General features: G+C 44.2%; 1 protein-coding gene across 2 annotated transcripts in view; it reads right to left on the bottom strand.

Moving 5' to 3' along the window:
- The window catches only part of UBE2Q2 (ubiquitin conjugating enzyme E2 Q2), a 34,478-nt gene that overhangs the window by 2,509 nt on the left and 9,221 nt on the right, over positions 1 to 22,748 (bottom strand). The window contains exons 3-12 of one of the 2 annotated variants that reach the window (XM_045825013.1): positions 19,854 to 19,958; positions 16,053 to 16,109; positions 14,479 to 14,619; positions 12,154 to 12,238; positions 10,058 to 10,118; positions 8,706 to 8,796; positions 6,272 to 6,330; positions 4,877 to 4,925; positions 4,326 to 4,421; positions 1,565 to 1,631 (exon numbers count right to left, since the gene is read on the bottom strand). In XM_045825013.1, coding sequence (XP_045680969.1) covers positions 1,565 to 1,631; positions 4,326 to 4,421; positions 4,877 to 4,925; positions 6,272 to 6,330; positions 8,706 to 8,796; positions 10,058 to 10,118; positions 12,154 to 12,238; positions 14,479 to 14,619; positions 16,053 to 16,109; positions 19,854 to 19,958 — 811 coding nt within the window. The remainder of the gene's footprint in view (positions 1 to 1,564; positions 1,632 to 4,325; positions 4,422 to 4,876; positions 4,926 to 6,271; positions 6,331 to 8,705; positions 8,797 to 10,057; positions 10,119 to 12,153; positions 12,239 to 14,478; positions 14,620 to 16,052; positions 16,110 to 19,853; positions 19,959 to 22,748) is intronic. The other variant, XM_045825015.1, reaches the window with a different exon arrangement.

The following is a 22,748-nucleotide window of genomic DNA, read 5'->3' as shown; positions in this document are numbered from 1 at the left end:
TAAAAATAAGAAAAAAGTATGATTCTGCCTTTGCTGGTGTGGTGCAGTGGATTGAGTGCCAGCCTGTGAACTGAAAGGTCGCCAGTTCAGTTTCCGGCCAGGGCACGTGCCTGGGTTTCAGGCCAAGTCCTCGCTGGGGGCGTGCAAGAGGCAATCGATTGATGTATCTCTCACACATTAGTGTTTTTCTATCCTCTGTTTCTCACTTCCTTCTCTTTCTCTAAAAATAAAATCTTTTTAAATTTTAAAAAGAAAAAATATGCTTGTTCCCAGACTCAACCATAATCTAAGCTCTGGGCAACGGCCCTGCAACAGCGCAGGTACATCGTGGTCTGCGGTGCAGCCACATGGCTATGCAGCAGGTCACGGGCATTCTGCCTCTACTGAGTCAGGGGACTGGAGGAGATTGTTGTGAAAATCCAGTCTGAGCCTCAGGTTTGCTCACTCCCCTCTTCAGAAACCTGAGCACTGTTTGGAATGCAGGCATATCCCAGTGTGCTATGCTTCACAGCAAAAAGAGTCCAGAACCAGACCCCAAACGCCCCCAGCTCCGCCTGTGCGGTTCCTTCAGAAGTGAGCGCTCACTGGAAAAGCAACAAGTTTCCTTTGCCGTGAAAATACAAGTGAGCACAAAGCACTGCTGTTAGGTCATAAGCTACTCCATTTCTAGCAAAGTAAAGAATAGTTACAGTCCTGTAAATGCTCCCTTAAAGAAAACTTCTCTGTATTTCCATTAATTTGTTTACTCTGCACCCAAGAAGCCTCACTGTCACCAGCACGACTGCGATCAGGATCTTCCCAGCACTATGCTACGACGTGCTGTGCGTGCTTTTCTCCCCTCACAAGTTTGGCAAGACAGACATCGTGCCCGTTTGAGAGAGGGGAACCTGAGGTGGAGGGGTAACAGGACTTGCTCAGGGCCCCAGAGCTAGTGAGTGACACAAACGTCACTGAAAATAGGTCTGCTGATTCCAAGTCGCCTTTTATCACGTCGCTGTTAGAGACAAAAACTCAAAGCGAGCGTTGTGAACACAAGCAAAATGTGGGGAAGGCTGATGAACCTTATGGAAGATATTTCAGCATTTTTTAAAAAATATGCAAGTCACACACTCCTAAGTGGACACAGAAATCAAAACTTAACTTCAATGGGTAAATATGTACAGCTGTCAAAACCTTTCCATCGTCTATCGTCTGAAGGTGTTTCGGAAACAGCGGGCTCAGGACCCGGGACGGCACGCCCTCAGCATGAACAAGAACGCCCCTTGCAGAGCTGCCTCAACAAGCTAACTGCTCAGTCCCTGTGCTAACACCACACATTTCAAGTGGATAAGCGATTCTTTCACCAATCTGCTCAAAAATCTTCATTCTCACTCAGGGGTCTCAAGCCAAGTGTTGAGGACCCCAAGACTTTGAATGAAGCACAGTGTGCGTATCCTCAAGCTAAATTTTTTGACTGTGGTAACTGTACTGTATAAGAAATTAAAGCAAAAACAAAATAAAACAGGATAAATATCAACAGTAAAACTTCATAAATGGCAATAAATACGTATTGAATTAAACATACCATTTTTCTCGTGTATCTGTACAATGGAATTATAAGATTGTTGGGCTCTTGCTAGATTATATTGATTCTGAAAGAGAATTATACATTTTAAATCAAAACTCTAAGTAGATGAAAATCATGAAAAATAATTTATGGATGTGTTACCACTGTGCTTAAAAGAACACAGGACAGAATTTTATTCCATTTCAAAAAGATTTTTCACTGAATACCCTCATTTCTCATTTGCATTATGCTCTCCCCTTTTAGAAGCACAACAAAACCCCCACTGCACTCCAATGAAAACCCACAGCTTCTCGTTCCGTCGGTGTAAGCCCTGCCCCCCACACAGCGCAGAAAGACGCTTGTCGACCCAGTGTCTGTCCACGTGCGTGCAGTGAGTTACAGGATGCTGCTGGGACCTAAGTGGGACTCAGACTCTTCCTTCTAACGTGTATCCAAAAATCAAGCCCGATAAAATATTACCTTCAGACCAGAAAACATTCAGCTTTTTTACAAGCTAAATTTCGTGTTGACTGAACAGAAAACCAACCTGGCCAGCTGCGTCCTGCCTGTGGCATGCCCTCGGCTCCTGTGAGCTGAGCCCAGGAGCCAACGCCCAGACTGCAGTCTTGCCTGCACAGAGCTGCAAAGCCTCAGCTCCAACAGCCGGACGCTGTCTCCAAATTTCAGGTGTGCTGATGGACAACTTTTCTGTTTTCCAGTACTTAAGTATATTTATATAATTTTAGTAATATTTTGGGGGGACAAACTCTTTCATTTACTTTCAGCCAATAGAGGATAGTAGCTTTTAAAATATTTTAAATACTTTTGAAGTAATAGTAACATGGCAAGAAGAAATTCAAAGAGTACATGTGATTTATAGTAAATAAAGCCTCCCATCTCTCGCCCACTTCACCCCCCAGTATTTCAGTATGCCCTCCGTCAGAAACAAGAGTTCTCAGCACTTCGCTGAGAGCCCTTCCAGAGATGCTCTGACTTTCAAAAGCACGTCTGTGCGAGCCTGCAGCCTCGTCTCTGTCTCTCTCTCACACACACAAATGGTAGCATATTTCTAAACACATTTGGCACCTTACATTTTGAGAGTATTTTAAAAGTTAACACTCAGATTATTCCCTGCTAACTTAAGAATCCTGGAAGGTTAAACTCATATCAAGCAAAGTGTCCATATTCTTAACTGATGAATATTTCTTAATAAAAAAAAGAAAGAGTAAAGTTTAATCAAAACAATTCATTCAAAGAAATTTACCTGCTGAGACAATGCATATTTACATTGTCTTACTTGCATATTTGTTTAATATGTAAACAGTTTTTAGCTGCTTGATAACATTCTGTGCAAAATGGTCATATTTATTTGCTAAGAAAACTACAAATCATGGAAATGTAGAAGGTTAAAGCAATTATTTGGCATTGACTGATTCCAGGAGGACTTATAAGCAAAGGCAGAGTACTGGTACAGAATTATAAAACTGGAAGAGAATTAACATATCCAGACCAGCTGTATTTCAGGTCAAAATACAAAAGCCCAGAGAGGTCAGTTTACACAGCAAGTTATTGGTAAAATGTTCTCTCAATCACTCAAAATGATCACTGTTTTAAACCTTTTCTATTTTCTCTTTCAGGAAAACAATACTGTGAATTTTTTTAAAAAACATGATTAAATTTAACATCAAGTGTTACTTATAAATAAATGCCAGGAAGAAAATGTTAAAGACTAGAAGCATAGCAAAATATCAACAGTATTTCTAGATAGTCAACTTACAGATGACTTAAGATTTTTGTATGTTTTCTACTTTAGAAACTGTACAGTGAGCATAGGAAAATAAAATTTGGTGCCATATTACATAAGCATCCTGTTGTCACATTTAAATCATCTAAGACATACTAGTTAAAAGTAGTTAAGCAATCATAATTCACTAGTGTTCAATAAATAACAGATTTTATACAAAATGGCATTTTGTTCCAGTGTAAAGAAAGGGCTGTTGAAAGAGCTGAAAGTAAAAATCAGTTATTTTATTATTTTATCCCAAATAAATGATTTTTAAAAACAGCCTTTTTAAATTTTTGCTTCCTCTGTGCGTTGGGAGTCTAGTGGACCCATGGTCTGACGTACAACATGGTTGTATACATATTTAGATTTATCATTTTTTGAATTGACATGGAACAAAATATTCGCATAGAACTTTAGAAACAGCCAATTTTTTTTCATGTTAGGTCTGAATGATTTCCATCCCACAAACATTTTTCTGAAACACGGTGACTTCAGAGCCCATCCTTGGCCCACTCGCGTGTCTGCAAGTGACGACAGTGAAACACGGGAAGGTGCTTCCAGCGTGCACCAGACGTGGGGGGCGGGCTCAGCGGTTAAAAGCAGACACTGCCGTGGGGCTGTCTGTCACCAGAGGTGAGGTACCTGAGCCCTGTGGGCTTCCATGTCCTCATCTACACTGTGAGGAGAGAAAGAGTACACCTACTTTTGGGTTATTAAGAGGATTGAAAGAGTTAATACAAGTAAAAAGTTTGGATGAGAGCATAGCACATAAATGCTCACTGGGAATTAACTATTGTAACATGATCTCAATTGGGGGAAACTTCAAAGTGCATATAATGTTTTACTTATTAGTATATACATACCAATAACAATTAAAATTATACGTATATTTATCTGTAGTAAAAATAACAAAGACTAAAAGAACAGGAAAAAGCCTCATGCGATAACAGGAAGTAGATCTTACAGATGGCATGACATTCTTAACAAAAGTACCTTATTTGCTCCAAACTGCACTCTGGCTTTGCCTTTGACTAGGGTGGCGTTGATCTGCATGATGACTGACTCTATCGAGTAGGCACTGCTCCAGCCCTGAGGGAAGACAAAAACCTTCTCTAACACACAGCAGCTCCCGCAGCAGCTTCCTGCCTCCCGCTTGGGAAAGCTTCACAAAGTGGCATAAAACAACTCAACAACAGCAAATGAGTATGAAGACGTTTGTAGTCAAGAAGTAAAAGAAAAATCGAATGATTTCCAAAATCTCACAGTCAAAAAAACCCTACATTTTAAATGCAAACATGAGCAAACTATAACCTTAAATATTACTTACTTCCTATCCTAGGGATAACAAAACCAAGTACAATGTCATTTTATTGCCCTACCCGACATAGCTTTCTCATTAGTAAATGCGGCTGCTATTAAAAGAAAACTTAAAAAAATTTTAAAGTAAGTGCTGTTGCAACAGGGCTTTTCCACTCAGAATCTACTTTACACAAACAAAACACCATGGAGGCTGGAAGCCACGAGAACCACATGAAGAGACTCACCTGTTTTGTGAGAAGCTCCATACATAACGCACCGCCACCCAACACGTACCTTAAAAGAAAACAGGAATCACACAGAATTCTCTAGGTTTCAGCATCCCTTCTTAATGTTCGAAGTACCATTAGTAAGAACACACACATACATGGGAAGACCAGAAGAAAACAGACAAACAGAAACTGCCGTCAGGGCGGCAGGACTGTGTGAGGAACCTGAGCATCCCCGCAGTTCAGGGCCCGCGGGCGCCCCGGAGCCACCCCCGTGGTGCCGGAGGGACGGCCACCTTCCTGCCTCTGTGTGTGTGTCTCCACAACCAGGCGGTAAACTGTGTAAGAACATAAATTCTTAATCGTTTTCTCCTTTCTCACAAGAAAAATGTGAAAAGTCTATGCTGGCCAAGTTTGTATCAGATTTCAAAATGATCTGATAAAAGCATGTCTATACATTTATCCTGAAGTTACACAATTTTTCCAAATCCTTGCCTTAATCATTTGTAGCCACTCTTATTTTTTAATAGTTTGTTTTTACTGTATTTTTCCCATTACCATTTATCCTCCTTACACCCTCTTCCACCTCCAGCTCCCTCCCCATTTTTGTTTCCTTAATTTTTTTATTCATTGATTTTAGGGAAGGGTAAACACCAGTTGGGTGTCCCACGCACTGACCCACTCACCGGCTGACTGCTGTGTGAGCCGGGGGACCGACCCTCAAGCCTGGCATACGGGGACGGTGCTCTGACCGACTGAGCTACTGGCCAGGGTGCCACCCTCATTTTTTAATCTCAGTAAAACCATATCAGCCATAAAGGCGATCAAAGGAAAGAGCGAATATTTTTGGACTTTACTCATAAATGGATTATCTCCCAAAATGGAGCTGGTCAGCTGAGTGCCCCAGAACTCCCCAAGTAGCTCAGTCGCTCCTACTCTGAGGGTCCACAGGACACTTCACAACCAGCCTCGGACAAAGTCCGGTCTTTCCCAGGGTTCAGGGAAAATGCACACGGCCACCATTCAATTCCGCCAGACCGTTACCACCGCCTTTAGAAGGAAGTCGGCAGCCAGCCCACAGGCCTGTGAGGTTGCCTGCAATTTCTCCTAGAGTCTCCTCCAGTCCTAACTGTCTCTGAAGAGTCATTACAATGTATATTTTACATGCGTTTGGTTTCTAATGATGAAATATATACAAACAGGCACCACTAAAAACTGTACCTGGACATAATGAACATAACGGTTCATCCCACTTGTTCTGAAATTGCGGTCCCAGATTAGCAACATCAGCTTCACCTCAGAGCTACTTGGTCAGAAACGCCAGGAAAGCCGAACGCTCCAGGCACCCTGGCACTTAACTAGCCCCCCAAAGACCCTGTAGCTCACTGTCACGGAAAAGTCACGGCAACTCACCCTCCGGAGAGAACGGGTAACACCACTCGAACAAATGGAGGGTCAAACGGAAAGTTATCCTGAAAAGCAGATGAGCATGTTTAATTAATTTTAAGAACATCCTCAATACTATGTTATTTAGAAGATTTTAGTCTATAAAGAACATGTATATTTGTTGTCTGATGATGAGTGAGGGTCATAAGAGTAAAAATAGTACCAAAAATAAAATGGCATGAAAACAAAAGCAAATACAAATGAAGCTAGGATCACGCCCAAACAGAGCAGTGTTTTAGTAAACTTAGGAAATGTACACAAAGGGCCCCTGCCAGCACGGCCGCGCGGAGGAGCAACGAGGTATGTTGGATCAGTCCCCTGGCTGGGAACTAGAAAAGGTGGACAAAGGGTCAATCACTGCAGAGCTAAGATCAAGAAGAAAAAGGAACTCCAGACAGCAGGACCCTTTTTTACCCCTTGGGTTTTCTTTCCGTTACTGGAGAGGAAGGGAACAGGTTGACACGCTGAATGGGGTTCTCAGACTCACTGGGAAGGCGGTAAAACTGGGAGCTCAGGGCCCACCGAGGACAGGCCTCGCCCGGCCCCCACACGGTGGCAGGGCCCCTGGCGGACCGAGAATGAGGCCCCGCTTTACAACATCTCAACCCGCAACCACCTCAGCGACCCTAGGCTGCTGGTGCCCAAGCCCCTGACGGGGCAGATGTGCATCCTCTCTGGGGCGGCGTGTCATCCAAGGCCTCAGCTCAGCTCTCCAGTCTTTTGTATGCAATGCTCACCACTAAACGTGGTCAAAGCAAGAAACAGACACGAAAGCACCAAGGGCCAAGATAACAGAGTTATCAGACATAGATTCTAAAATAACTAATGCTCTGTATGTGCAAGCAAAAAAAACAAAACAAAACAAAACAAAACTGAAAATCCTGGCAGAGAAATACAATTATAAAAATAAACTATACACAAATTCTGGAACTTGGGAATACAGTAACTAAAATTAATAACTTAATGGATGAGTCTAAGCAGAGTGGAGACTCAGCAGGAGAGAAATTCGGTGTACTGAAAAACAGGACAAAAAACATCCAGAATAATGCCCAGAGAGATAAAAAAGGCAGAAAACAAGACACAGAGGAATGTACTGAAAAGGCTTCTCGTATGCAGAACCCAGAAGAGAAGATTGTGTAAGTACCACGCTAGCAGAGCTGGGAAACTGGAGTAATAAAAAAAATACCCAAGAGAATGAGAAAAAGAGCAAGGAGTGAGAAGGACACAGAACGCGTCTGTGAGATGGTGGGTTTCAGCACAGGGATCAGAACACTGACTGCAAACAGACCGAGTGCTCCAATTAAACGGCAAAGATCACCTGACTTGATACAAATATAGGAAGAGAAGATGAGGGACAAGAAAACGCAGCTAATTCCCAGGCTACCAAACACAAGTCTTGAGTCCTGGAAACAGAAGAACAAGAAGTTTTTCTAGTAATGAACCGAAGCACAGGTGGCAGCCGAGGAGGCCGAGGGTCAGAGGTCAGTCTCCCGCCACTTGCCAACAGACGTGGGGCAGGCAGACAGCACATCCCCTCTGTGAAAGGTGTGTCTACAAGTCTAAGAAATTAACCCCAATTTCTATGTTCAAATAAAAGGGGATAAGGAAACAACTAACGCATTTTAAAGAAGCAACTGGAGGGAAAGGGAGCTAGCTAAGCAAGCATTAGTTTCACCCAGTTACTCCCAAAAAACACAACAACAGTTTCAACTGAGGGAAGCAGCAGCATAATTCCAGCAACTTACTTTCACTCCCTAACTCTGACCACCCTTAAATCAGATTCTGCGGAACCTACAAACTGAAAATTCAACCCTGACAGGAGAGGAAAATAGAAAGCACGTTTCCGACGGCTCAAGTCAGCGGGAGGACAATCGTTGCACACGTTTTTCCTCCATCTAAAACAGCAGGTCAGAAAGAAGCTCCACATAATTCAAACACAACTCCTTAGAAACACTTCCTAGGTTTTTTTAAAAACAACAGATTTAAAACCCCCATGGCAATATCTATGATTATTTCACTCAAAGGGCCAATTTTCACCCCATCCCAGGGGGTGATAATGTGTCCACTGAGAATGCCCGCCCTAAACAATGTAATTTAGTTTGACCTGTTTTTGAGCTCCATATACATGACATTGCACAAAATGTGCTTCTGTTGCTCAGCATTGTATTTCTGAGTGGTCTACCTGGTGGCCCGTAGCTCTATTCAGCTTCAGGAAGACCACAGCTCCCCTCCCTGCTGGGGGCTGCTGTGCCCCGGGGCACTCCTAACTACAGGGCGAGCACCTAGAGACTTGGGAGCCACAGGGGCTACACCAAGTGATACCAGATTGTTTGCCAAAGCAACTGCACAAAAATATACATTCCCACTAGAAGCATATGGCATCCCATCACAATTTTCTTACCTTAAAAGAGAAGTTAAGCAAAATATATTCTATGCCTTCTTTTTCTTTTAAGATCTGAAGATCACTGTGCAAAGGACTATCGGGATCAACCCTGAGGATTAAAACAAGAGCCTTAGACAAGGTCTAAAGCTGTTCTATGGAAAAACAAAGTACTGTAGCCTCCAACTCCTTGGGATTAAATGTTCAAACAAAGATCACAGTACTCTAAATCTGGTCTCCTAAGGGGACTCAAAGTTAGCAGTCATTCTAGAGGAAATGATCATATGTACAGAATTTTCTCAGGGATTCAACAAAAGGTTTAATCTCTTTCTCTAACACTGCATTATTAGGAAAGGGGTTCAGGAGATAAATTCACCATGGCCCAGACCAGAAAAGTGAAATCTCTAACAAATGTTCCATATATTGGGTTGGCCAAAAAGTTTGTTGTTGTTATTGTGGTTGTTTTTGGTAAGATGGCTCCAGTAGTGCTTAGTTGTCTTTAACTTCTTTCCAAAAAATTGTGTTACATTGTATTGTTGTCTTCAACCTCATTGGAAACAATTTTTTGTTCCAATAGAAACAATTTTGTTAATATCAGCTTGTATTTAAAAAAAACGTATCAAAATTGGTGAATTTTTGTACAGCCATTTTAATACTGAAGATGGAAAAAAATAAGTAACATATTTAGCATATTATGCTTTATTATTTCAAGAAAGTATGAAAATGCAACTGAAACGTGAGAAAAGATCTGTGCAGTGTATGGAGAAGGTGCTGTGACTGATCAAATGTGTCAGGAGTGGTTTGTGAAGTTTCGTGTTGGAGGTGTCTCCCTGGATAATGCTGCACGGCTGGTCAGGTAGACCAGCTAAAGGTGAGAGCAACCAGACTGAGTCAGTAATCGAGAACAATCGACATTACAGCATGCAGAACATAGCCAGCGTACTCAAAATATTGAAATCAATAAAGTTACTGGTGGAAATGGAAACTGTATCCTTTATTTTATGGAGAAAGCCACACAGACTTTTTGGCCACCCCACGTGTGGAGACTGCAAACAGCTGACCATCACAGGCAGGCTCCCCAGGTCCCTAACCACGCGTCAGTGTCCCAGTCCCCGCCTGTCCCACTGACTCCATGAACACACTTCATCCCACAGCTGGTCCTCCTTTCCTCCTCCCTTTCTCACTGTATGTACCATAAAGCCTAAGAAACAGCTCATTTTGACACCCTGAACTCTATCCAGAAACAGGGTCTAATGTCCTGAGGAACAGCTATGGTGATAAAGGTATCAACTTCAGAAGGAAAATCCCCACAGTGAGAGTCTACCGTTACCACCACTACAAAGGGCGGCTCGACAGAAAAAAATGCCACTTACTTCTGCAGTTTCACGTGCCAGTCATACAAACTGTCGTTGATGAGTTCCACGGAGTAAATCCCTGCAAAGACAGGAGCTGTGTTAGCTACTCTTCCTTTGCTCTTGCACCGATTGCTCTGGTGTAAATGATACACTAAATAGTCCCTCCCCGCCCCCCAAACCTAAAAATACTGCTGTTGCAACACAGAACTAAGCTACATTGTGAGTGTCATAAATATTTTGGGAGGGTGCTGAGTATCTCATGCCCCTCACAGGTAATTAAAGCCATTAATGAAGAAGCTTAATTATCGATTGAGAAACTATTTACCATTAACTGTGAGGGGAAGAAAAAATTATGCGAAATCATGAGCACTTAAGACTTTTTGTTGACAACAGTGTGGTGATTGCTAGGGGGAGAGGGGCCTAAATGTAATGGAAAAATATATTATAAAGATTAAATATAAAAAAAAGACTTTTTGTCTGTGCACATGCAAACATTTCTATAAAAATGGAATCCCTCTACATACACAGTTTTAGCATCTTTCGTCAACTTCTGGGACATATATTTCCAACTTAATATATATAAATCTATTGTCCATTTTCTTACTAATTCTATAGTAATTTATTTTATGGACATAACAAAATTTAACCAATTCTACCCTGTATCTGATTATTTATTTCATACTTTTTGCAACTACAAACAATGCTGTAAAGACAAGTGATTATTTAACTTTTAAAAATAAGCCATTATTCAAATATTTAACTATATGCTATTAGGTTTTTACAGATAAACTTTCAGACTTCTTGTAAGGAAAAGTATTAGTGTACATCAAACCTTCTAATAACTCAGAGACAAGTTTGACTTATCTTGTACTTTATAAAGCAGAGGGGGTTTTTTGCTTGTTTTTTGTTTTTCTTTTAAGTAAGGTCTAACAATGTACATTTAATTACTCTGAGAATTTCTGAATGGATCATAATGCTACATTTCAAACAAATTAAAGTTTGGCTCTTTCCCTTATTTAATACTGTTTAGAATCTCTGTAACAATTTTACTTCAGTTATAGAGATTCCACAATATTAAGTCTTTTTTAAAAAATTTATTGGGGTTACATTGGTTAAAAAAATTATATAGGTGCAAGTTGTACAATTCTATAACATGTAAGCCTTCCTGTCTGGGTAAGAGAGAGCACTCTTAAGTCACACTACGAAATGAGAAAACACACACACAGCTCATTTCAAAGTAGTACCATTAACTATCTCTACAATAAGGGTTGATTGTGTTGTTCTGAAGAAACCATAATAAATAAAAAATCAACTAGGTAATAGATTTTGGTTCAAACAAAATATTTTCATCTTATTTAGTTTTTCAAAGCAGTAAGACCTTCACTTTTTCACGTAAGAGTTAATCTCCATCAGCAAGAAGATATGGTATATCCATAAAAACAATGTTTAAAGATCCAAAAAGCGAGGACAGTGTCCCCCTTATCTACAGGACATGCATTCCGAGGCCCCAGTGGGTGCCTGAGCACGGACGGCACCGAACCCTACATGTGCTGATTCTTCCTGTGTGTACCTACCTGTGATAAAGTTTAATTTATAAGCTAGGCACAGAAACAAAACCCAAGAAGTAAAAATAACACAGAACAATTACAGCACTATGCTGCAACAAGAGTTACATGGGTGCTCCATCTGTCCGTCTCGTCACTCATCTGACAACCAGGACGGCCCCAGGGGAGCAGAGGGCCGGACGCGTGCCTGGCGTGGGCATGCGGGACGAAGGGATGCTACAGGCCCAGGGCTGGACGGAGGGCCGGTACGAGGTTTCATCGCACTGCTCAGATCAGTGTGTACAATTTAAAACTTCCGAATTACTCCTGGAATTTTCCATTGAATACTTTCAGACCACAGGTGGGGGCTACTAGAAGCTCACCCTGTTTTACCCATCAGAAGTCACAGCTTCTGATGACTCTGATCACAGGTGTGTTTCCCGCCCCTCGACTGACGTTCGTAGGTACCTCTGGTTTTGCCCAGTTTTTAGCGTGAGGAATGAAGCTTACTACCGGGAAACCGAAGTGCGCTCGAGGACGACCGAGGCGGCGACACGCAGAGGCGCTCACCTGCTTTGTAGCTCTGCGACCGGTATATGTCCCTGAGCTCCTTCATGAGCCTGTCGGAGGCTTGCACAGACCCGGACACGGCGCCCTGAAACACAGAGCGCGCTCTTTACCTGGCCGCGGAGGCCGGGGGCTCGGGATTTCTGGTACAGGAACCCGAAATAAACGTTACAATGAGACTCTTTACATGGATCACCACTTCACATTTTAACAAGCCAAAAAAGCTAATTAAATTAAATAGAAGATTACGAAATTTCGACAGGACAATAGAATTGGTTCATTTACTATTCTTAGCACCTGGGAAAAAAAAAGCCAAACCTATATGTCTACATTGCCATGGCCTTTGCAATAGCCTAGCACTCTCTATGTGTCTACTTCAAATTCCGCCACTTTTTACTTTAATTTAAGAATCCATTTTTTAGAGCAGTTTCAGCTTCACAGCAAAACTGAGAGGAAGACAGAGGCTTCCCACAGAACCGCCCCGCGGCGCACTGCCTGCCTCGTCCGAGGGCACGCTGCTCACAGCTGGTGCGGCTGCACTGACACACAGCTTTTACCTCGGGGGGCCCTTCTGGCGCTGGGTACCCTCTGGGCCTGAACAAATGGGTGCTGACATGCACCCGCCATCCAGTGCACAGAGTAGTCCCACGGCCCTAAAAATCCTCTGTGCTCCCCCTATTCGTCCTTCCCCCGCCCCAAAAACCCTGTGCCCACTGATCGTGTTACTCTCCCCACAGTTTCGCCTCTGCCAGACCACCACAGAGCCGGGATCCTACAGAAGAAGGTTTTTCACAGTCGGCTTCTTTCCCCGGCAGTAAGCTTCCTCTCTGTCTCCTTACGTCTTGACAGCTCATTTCTCTTCAGAACTGCACAACATTCACGGGCCAACTAAATGATACCTCGGGTGCTCCCAAGTTTTGGGAATTATGAATAAAATTGTTATAAACATCTGCATGTAGGTTTTTGTGCAGACGTAAGTTTTCAGTTCTTTTGGGTAAATACGAAGGAGCACAGCTACTGGATCGTTTGCAAAGACTATGTTCGGTTTTGTAGGAATCTGCCACACGGTGTTCCCAGGAGCCTGCACCCCGCTGTGCCCCCAGCAGCAGGCACCGTCAGTGGCCGGATCTTGGTCTTTCTGGAGGGTGGGAGCGCAGTGCCCCTCACCTGAGTCCCACTCATCACACCATGAGCAGGAACATCACACTGCAGGTCTACTTTGCAAGGTAAGAAACTGAGAAACAGCTTCAGCTCCTCGCAACTGGCTTCAGCTCTTTTCAGTGTTGGAATGTCTCTAAAATGAAGACGCACCGATATCTTGTCCTAAGACTGAGCATGAATGGAACCATTCCTCACAAGAAAAAACATGTAGAATGCCTTTTGATTCAAAAAAATATTCAGATAAAATGCTAAATGTCAGTGGCTGCGCAACTCGTTGTTCGGGGTTACAAAGCCACTGCTTTCTAGATGGGTGACCCCGAATCCTTTACTGAACTGGCTTCACCCCGGGGCCACGTCTGCAGACCAGCAAGGACTCTGCACGCAGTGGCGGCAGGTTCTGCGGGGACGTCTCGGCAGGCTCTGCCAGGCGCAGCTGCGCGGTGACTCGCAGTGGTTTGGACTAACGTACAGACTGGAGCAATGGAGGAAGGGTCCTTGGGTTTCATGGGGTCAATAAATAAGTCTAATTAATACCGGGCACTAAGTAAACAGGAGGTGTTCATACAGACAGCTGGACCCTCACTGGTGTTTGCCTACTCTGAGCATTTTAAAGACACGATCTCATTTCCTCTTCAGAGCGACCATCCAAAGGTTCGCATGGTCCACATTTTAGAGTTGAGGACACCGAAGCCATGCAGGGGTGTCTGCTGCCAAAGTGTTCATTTCACTCCCCATGCTGCTTCGTATCAGAGATATTATGTTAAAAGAAAAAATTACTTTTGGTTCGGCCAGGACAGAGCGGACGGGCAGGGCCACAGAGAGCAGAGACTCACTGAAATACACAGACCCCGTGCGGGGAGGGGAAGCGAGGCAGCACCATAAACAGCTGGAAAGGGGCAGAGGCAGGAGGGGATTCCAGGCTGCAGAAAGCGGAGGAAGAGGGTGGACAGTGGCTATCAACAGGTGACCAACGCACGTACGTACATAAACAAATCAATAAATAAACAACGACACAAGGGCAACCAAACCCACGGCCGAGTCGCCGACAGGGCCAGGAGGCGGAAGGGCGGCCGAGGCTGGCACCCCGGCGGACGTCCCGCACTCGCACCACCGCCCGGGGTTACTTTACTGCGCACGCAAGTCCGGGGTCTGGATGGTCACACATACGTTCAGGTGGTCTTGCCTTTGAGTCTTCCTAATTTTCTCTAGTATTGCCAAGTTTTCTTTTTCGATTCCTTCATCCTCTGACTTCTTCCCACTAATAGGCTCCTCTTCCTTCATCTCATAGTGATCCAAGTCTTCTATATCCTGTGAAAACCAGAAACACAGCAGCTCATTCAAACTTGTGCCAAAAGTTAAATCATCCCTGACTCGAGGGAACAGAAAGGAGTGAACACATGTGTTGGTTGGGAGGTCTTCACATTCCATTTATAACGTTCTGTTTGTATCTTACATTTTGTCTTAAAACTACATTAGAATCTGAGTAAAGCACATTTAATAGCTCTTAGCAAATAAGCCGCCTTTTACATCTGCTATGAAGAGGGGATTTGAAACAGTTTAGCACCAACATATCAAGAACCGTAACTGTTCAGACCGTGTTCTGGGAACTGCACTTGCCGCCTCCGTGTTTTCCGGCAGACCGACTCACTGCGGGGTCTGGACTGGGTCAGTGACCACTGGGACCCAGACCCACCGCTCTTCCCCCTGGGCCTCCACCCCCTCGCCCCCCACTGTGTTCTGTCCTCACCCAGACCCTCCCCTGGTCTGGCCCTCTCCGCCCGTTCTGCCATCGGACGCTCGTCTTCAGAGCTCCCACAGAGGCCCGGAGCCTGAATCTGCTCCTCCTGCCCTCGACCCCCAGCCACATTCCTACCCACTGACCCTCTGCACCTGAGTGTTAACCAGCTCACAACAAAACTCATCATGACCATCTTTTTAAAACAATATTCTCAGCCCACTATTCTCCACGTAAAGCCTTCCTATTAACAATCATACCAAATAGACAAAAGTTTGTCTTAAATTCAACACTTCTGGCCATCTGCCTTTTCTAGCCAACCGACCTTGCTTCCCCTTGACTCCAACACATTGACCCATCTTTCCTCCCGGAAGGACAGCGTCCAGTGCCCCAAACGCACCGATGCCCGGGGCAGTTCTGGGCCCTTTTAACCACATCATATTAGTTGCCTACAAAGTCTTCTTTTCATCCACCCTAAGCTGACTCCTCTGAAGCCTTAAGCACGAGCTTCGAGCCGGAAAACCCCAAAGATCCCGTCAGTGACAAGCAAGGACGCGAGCCTAAGCTCCATGCCTTTGGAATCTGCTCACAAAATTATGTGATGATTTTCCAACCTGGGATAGTTCCATCATTTCTAGTGAGTGGTTCCTGAATGTTTTCTAAGTCTTTTATTCAAACACAGAACTTCTGACACTTAGTAGTTCTTCTCCTTAAAAATAACCAAATATAGTTAAGTAGTGATTACTATGAAATGTAAATATAATTCTAGTGCTAAATGTTAACAGCTCTTATTTTCCAGAAAGTCAAATTTATGACATCAGATAAGCAATTTGCTCAAAAGCATATATTAAAGGTAAGACCAGATTTTAGAAATTATATCAATTCCAAGTACTCTGTGGTTTTCATTATTCCACACTAACGCTGGTTTATAAGAGATTAGAGAAATTAGTAAAGTTTTAAAAAATGAAGATATTTATAAAATGTTGTTCTTATATAAAATACCTACTTCACCCATCTCTTCCTCTTCCTCCTCTTCTGATGTCACTTCTTCTGTTGTCCCATTCTGAAAAGGAAGGAGAATTTGCAGGGTGACACTGAGCCGACAGCACACCCCAAGGTCCTCGGGCACCCGTCGCTGCAGCCCCACTCACCAAGAACTGACTACAACACAAACATTGACTTTTAAATCCAGCTTTGATTTGACAAATATTTATCAGCTTTTTAAAAAGAAACATTTTTGAACAATTCAACTTAATAGATGTATTAGGAATAACAAAGGCAATTAGTCAAATATAAAGTAACTTGAAAAAAATTTAAAGACATTCTAATTTAAAATGAAAAGAACGTTTTACACATACAGCCATGTATATAAGGTCAATGGCTTCTTTCATTGGAAATAAATACCCTAAACCACGATTCCTTAAAATATCTGCCTTTTCAACTTTGAAAAGCCGGAATCATTCCATAAATTCAACTGCCTTACGTTTTAAAAGGTTAAATGTGTCAAAACAAAACAGACACTGCCCCAAACTAAAAACTGTAAAATGACCATTTCACTAGAGAACCGTTTTCACTTTTGACAACATGCTATCTACCAAAGAACACTTCTTTACGGACACAGCTGCCCACTCGTTCACAGTGGGTCTGAGAGGCTTTAGGAAGGGCCCACGTACAGGAAGAGGCCAAGTTCAAAAGTGCAAGTTCCGGGACCAGAGTGTACTTCTCCGGGACACTATACGTAAAGTTAGTAGGATTACCCCCCAGAATTTTCTTGCTGTATTTGTTCCAACTACTGCTGGTCAGGATCACTCTCCTGCACAGGAGGCCTACTCTGGTGGCGTCTTGTGTGGGTGCCAGAATCAGAGAGAAGACAGAAGTTTTAAATGTAACTCAACACAGCAGCAAGATCTTGGAACAGACTCGTCTCTGCCAGCAGCTCCCCGCCCCCCCGCCACAGGCAGGGCACAGGAGCGCCAACCAGGAGAACAGAGTGACGGCTGCTGAGGACATGTGTCAATGACTGACACTGACCAATGGTATGCCGCATCTGCAAATGAGCAAATCGCCAGTATGGCCAGGTATCTGAAGAAAACTAGCAGTCTGAAAGAAAGGCACCAAGTGGAACAAGCAGAACAACTGATGTGAAGCATCATTAATGAAGGCACTAAAATTGAAAGATCTAATTGGAATATTTAGTAGTGATTGAGAAAATGTCTCATCCAAAAGCTATAAAAAGATTACTATGCAAAGAACAAGAGAGTTCTGAGAAATCAAAGACTCCACCCCACCCTCCAAAAAATAAAACTCCATAGAACAGCCAAGAAGCACAATAGACCTGAATGAACAGAACATTCCCCACATATCCTCAGAGGGGAGGAAAAGGAGATGGGGCAGGGGGAGAGACACGGGCATAAGAGTGAAGGGAAAAGATTGGAATAGAGATCGAATACCCATCCAGAAGACAAAGGGAAAGGAGTAAGAGAGACAGATGTTGCCCTGCTACAGAAAGACTTCTGAATGTTCCACAGGAATATCAGAAAGTAAAACCCTGTACTTCAGTTACAGAAAAATCTGTACCAACTTCCAGAGAGAAAAAATAAAATAGAGAGGAAGCCTAAGAATCTGGCAGGCATCAGAGTTTTCATCTGTGACAACAGGTGCTGGAAGGTAAAAGTGTAAAGCGTGCAGGAGGGACTCAGGTGTGAACTTACATGGAAGCCGTGTCTGGGTGTGTTCTCGTGGGCCCCCAGCCCTGGCAGAGAACTGCGCAGAGTCAGATGGATGACAAAAACAGACCCTGAGGATTCGAGGCACACTCTCCATCCACAGCCCACAAACCCCTGTACCATGTGCACAGTGTGACTTAATGTGAAGCTCCAAGCAGGCAACCCCAAACCACACTGTTCAGGGAGGCGTATACGGGCGACAAAACCCAAGACGGTGGGTCAGGGGGCCCCACACACGGGAAGGAGTGGCATGAGGCTTCTGCTTCTTCACCTCAGTGGCAGCCACAGGTGTCGCTATTTGTTACATCAAACTTATGTTCATGTTTTCAGTGCACATGGCTAAAAACTGTCCCCTGTGAAATATAACAAATATACAAGCAGAAGATGGAATCCAACTGCTTAGGAAACGCATCTGTGTGGACGATCAGCGCCCTGACACGAGAAGCCCATGCGATGGGCCCCAGCAGCGCGAGAGGACGGTGCACACCCACACGTTGGCTGAAAGGCGAGTAAAGCACAGCGATCTGAGCTGCTGGACGAGGGAATCACGAAGACCGGAGCAAACCGTGAGAAAGACAGAAACGGGTTAGATTAAAAAACAAAAGGGCTGATTCTTTAAAAAAATAATAAAATAAGCCAATATAATAAAACAGACAAGCCTCTGCAATCCAGATGAGGGAAGCCACTTTAGAAATGAAAAGGGGATTGTCACCATTATAACCACAGAGGAAGGTGCAGAAGTGAATACACATCTTTACAACAGCTTCAAAGCACGGCGGAAGCGATCATCTTCTCCAAATCTAAAATCACTAAAACAGACTGAAGAAATGGAAAATTCAAACTCATACACAGAAGAGCAAAACAGATCTGGCTCAGGTATTTATTTAAACCAGGGTTTCTCAACCTTGGAACTATGTGGGGCCACACAGTTCTTTGCTGTGCGGGCTATCCTGAGATTGCAGGATGTTTAGTAACATCCCCTCTGTCCACAAAATGCCACGAGCACCCCACTCAGCCAACTGTGACAACTACAAATACCTCCAGACGTGTCCATATGTCCCCTGGGAGGCAAACTTGCTCCCACAGTTGATCTAAACTCTCCCAGAGCTTAGACACAAACAAAAAGCTCCTTAGGTCATTTTGTGAGACTGTGTAACCCTGACAGTGAGATGAAACAAGAGCGTAAAAGGAAACCAAAAGACAAAACGGTGTTACAGCCTCACTTGAAGCAGAGAATCCCAAAACCAGAATGTATCCACAGTGTGCGCCCCCCTCACCCGCAAATATGCAGGTGTGGAGGGTTCGTTACGGGAATGCAAGGATGGTTCACAATCAGGAAACTTCCTCCCGTAAGCCACGAGCTCTGCTATATCCCCACATGGAATTCCACGCACTGTCACAGAAGTCACACTGATGGTGGTTTGGCCACAGTTTTTTAGACTCTAGAACTCAGAAAACATACGACCCTGTCACGCTTTCTCGGGCTTTTACTTGCAGATGTAACCAGGGTGAAATGTGAAAGGTGAGCCAAGAAAGATGGCGTAAGGTCAGAAAACAGCAGATCAGAGGGGACAAGAAAAATTTCAAGATGACAGCTGTGCAGCCAGCTCGGGGAGCAGCGCCCCAAGACTGCTGCGGCGCAACCCAAGGCCTCGCGAGAGAGGGCAAGCTCACAGAAGTGGGAGAGGATGTACAGGATCACCACGAGGAAGGCATTCTTACAACCCCGATAACTGCTTAATACCGCACCTCCTGCGTGGAGGAGGTCACGTTCGGGTGAAGCTGCCTTACAAAGCACAGCCGGTGCTGAGGAGGCAGCACAGGTACGGAGCCAGGAGCATTAGCAACAGGAGGAGGGGGTGGGAGGGGGCAATTTTGTCTCTGTCATAGTACATACCAGCAGCTGCAAGAAATGAAAAGGTTATTTTTAGTACCTACAACAAAACCAAAAGAATTCAACAGCAAAAACTAACTTCTAAATAAGTTGTATAATAAATGAAAGAAAAAAAAGCATCCTAGGTGTTACTTTTGCTTGAGACAATTCATTTTAGCTCTTGATCATCAGAGAAATTTTACTTTACCTGACCCGTGGGGAGGGGTTGATCTAGCATCTCAACATCCAGGTGCTTAGGAAGGTTATATAATCTGCAGAGTTCACATATCAACCACTTCAATTGCTGACGAAGCTACAAAACACATTTCGGTAAATAAGCATTATGTCAAAGAGCCCTTCGGAAACAATAATAACACTACAACTACTGTAACCAGTCCAGTAGGAAATGGGAAAAGTTTCTTACTGCTCAATTACAGCCTACAGATAAACTAGCAGTGTTTAAAGAGGCAGGGTTAGGAGCTGCAAGTGCACGAAAGTCACTATGGCTTCAGTGCGGCCCTACAGCTGACTCCCTGCAAAACAACACCAGCAAAAAGGCAGAAGAAGGGGAGGCAGCACAGGTAACCGGGAGGCAACCAGACGCTGTCCAGTTTTCAGTTGCTAACTTTGTGTCATGGAAACTGGTCACTTCAGGCAAGTACATTGATATGTTACTGAGCCTACAAAACACAGAGGCGTTCTGGCTGCACGTGGGTTGTAACATTATAGACTCCACAGTCGTCGTGTACGGGCACAGAGGCAGTGCGGCCTGGCAGCAGAGCCGTGGCATCGAGGTGGCCTGGGGCACAGAACCTGACTGCCTCGGTCTGAGTCCCCCATTTGTAAAAGCAGAAAATCAAACCACCTCATCACAGTAAAGATTAAGTGAAATCTGTGAAAACGCTTGGAACTTAGTAGCCTCTTAAGTGTCCACCTAAAACTGCAAAAAATCACTGTTCAAGTGTCCATTTTTATATCCATATTATTTTGTGAGCATATTTACTTTAAGCAAGGTAACTTATGTGCATTGTTTTTCATTCATTGTTTAAAAAACATTTTCAAAGTATAAGTTTAGCAGCTACGGGTTAAGAAGAGTGGTCCACACTCACTAGATCTGACCAGTAGCTAGTCAGGCACAACTTACTCCCCTTGATCAGGAGGATCCCCTTGATGTGTCTGACCAAGAAAAGAGATGGAGAAAAAGAAGCAGCTTTATGAAGGACTAAGAAAATAGACACAAGATTAGAAAGGGTTAAACAAAGCAAAGAATAAGTCTTTCCAAAGTGGACAATGGAACAAGTGGGATTGAGAAAAGCTGAGCTAAAAATGAGGATAAAAAGTATCCCCAAGCTTGAAAGGCCACAAAGCCCCACAGTGGATCTGTCGCCCACCCGGTGCACTCCGGTTTGCACTAAGTGCACAGTAAGGATGTGGCCTGGACACCAACATACCACCAGGCCCGGGGGCAGGAAGAGCTGCAGGAGCGTCCTGGGGCAGGCAGCCTGGGGTAGAGTCACACTCAATGGGAAAAACAGGTACTTCTACCAGTAATTTGCACTTTATGCTTCCCACCAAAGTGCCTGAGGGGTGTGTCAGAAACTAAGATCGTGGGGAAAAACTGAAGAAACAATCAGAAGGTAGCCAGACAGGTCTCAGAAACTTCCTAGTTAGCTGGGGCAGGGGCGGGGTGGAGGCAAGAAACACTGGGATAAAAAGGACTCTCAGCTCATTCCCAGGCCCCAGGTTCCAGCACACAGACCAGTGTCCTTATCTCCTCCTGTCCTACTCCCAGTCCCAAAGAGAACGCTGAGGGGAGTATGACCGCGTGGTGGTCTGCAGGGGCAGGCGAGGTTACAGGCAGCTGGGATCACGCTGAGCAGCAGCCATGGCACAGCCCAGAGAGGGTCGCTGAGTCTACGTGATACCAGACACATGAGGGTTGGACGCTCAGGAGAAAGACTTTAGCCGGAGGCACGGATTTAGGAATGCCAGGAACGCAGGTGATGGTTTCAGTGCCAGGAGTTTGAGAGATGACGCAAAGAAGCACAGAGTGAGAGAAGGCCAGACCAAGGCAGGTAGAAGGAGGTACAGACAGGAGACCTGACCCTTTGGTTATCAGGTCCCGAAGGACAGAATGTGACTTGAATTTTCTACCCACACTGATCATAGAGCCTGGCACAGAAACCAGCTGATTAAAAAAAATTCCCGTGTTCTACTGCTAGCATTCATTTCCCATACTCACCTGGGGGAAAAGGTGCGTCTAAAGCAGCACAGACACAGATTTTCCTCAATATTGAATACGAAAGCAGCCAGATTACAGACACTCTCCTACACCTCGCTTTTCCACTTAGAGTATCTTGGAAGGTTGTATGTGCTCTTGTGAAAAGGCTGGCTGCAGTATTTTTAACTATAACATAATATTCTACTGTAAAACTACACGTGGTAGCTTTCGTTTAACCAGCTCTTTATCGGGGGGCATCAAGTCAGACGTGCTGGATGGAGGAATGTTTCAACAAGGGAACGAGCACCAGCACCCATCGCTACAGACAGGCCGGCATTAGGGCTGCAAACAGAGCCACTGGATTTAGCAGCTACAGCTAAACACTTTTAGTGCAACAATGAAGGCAGAATCCAGAAGCTAATGAATTAAGTGAAGTGAGGGTGAGGACAGAGTATTCTGTCAGTAAACTAGGTGATGAGACAACTGGAGGAGACGTAAGAAAGAATGGAGGGCAAGTTTTGGTGGGGGGTGGGTGGGGTAGGGGGAGGCAGTTCTTTTAAGTAAATATTTACTTTTTTTTATAAAATTAGGCCCAATTTTATACCCTGTGTCATTTCATTTTATGGGTATTTTTTAAATAGATTTTATTTGCTTTGGCTGGTGTGGCTCAATGGATTGAGCACCAGCCTGCGAACCAAAGGGTCACTGGTTCAATTCCCAGTCAGGGCACATGCCTGGGTTTTGGGCCAGGTCCCCAGTAGGAGGTGTGTGAGGCAACCACACATTGATGTTTCTCTCCCTCTCTTGCTCCTTCCCTTCCCCTCTCTAAAAACAAATTTTAAAAATTTGTTTATCTATTTTTAGAGAGGGGAAGGGAAGGTA

The sequence above is a fragment of the Phyllostomus hastatus genome, unplaced genomic scaffold (genome assembly GCF_019186645.2).
Source record: "Phyllostomus hastatus isolate PE091 unplaced genomic scaffold, TTU_PhHast_1.1 phas_scaffold_555, whole genome shotgun sequence".
Taxonomy (NCBI): Eukaryota; Metazoa; Chordata; class Mammalia; order Chiroptera; family Phyllostomidae; genus Phyllostomus; species Phyllostomus hastatus.
The sequence above is the reverse complement of the archived record's forward strand: the minus strand, read 5'-3'. Positions and strand labels throughout refer to the sequence as shown.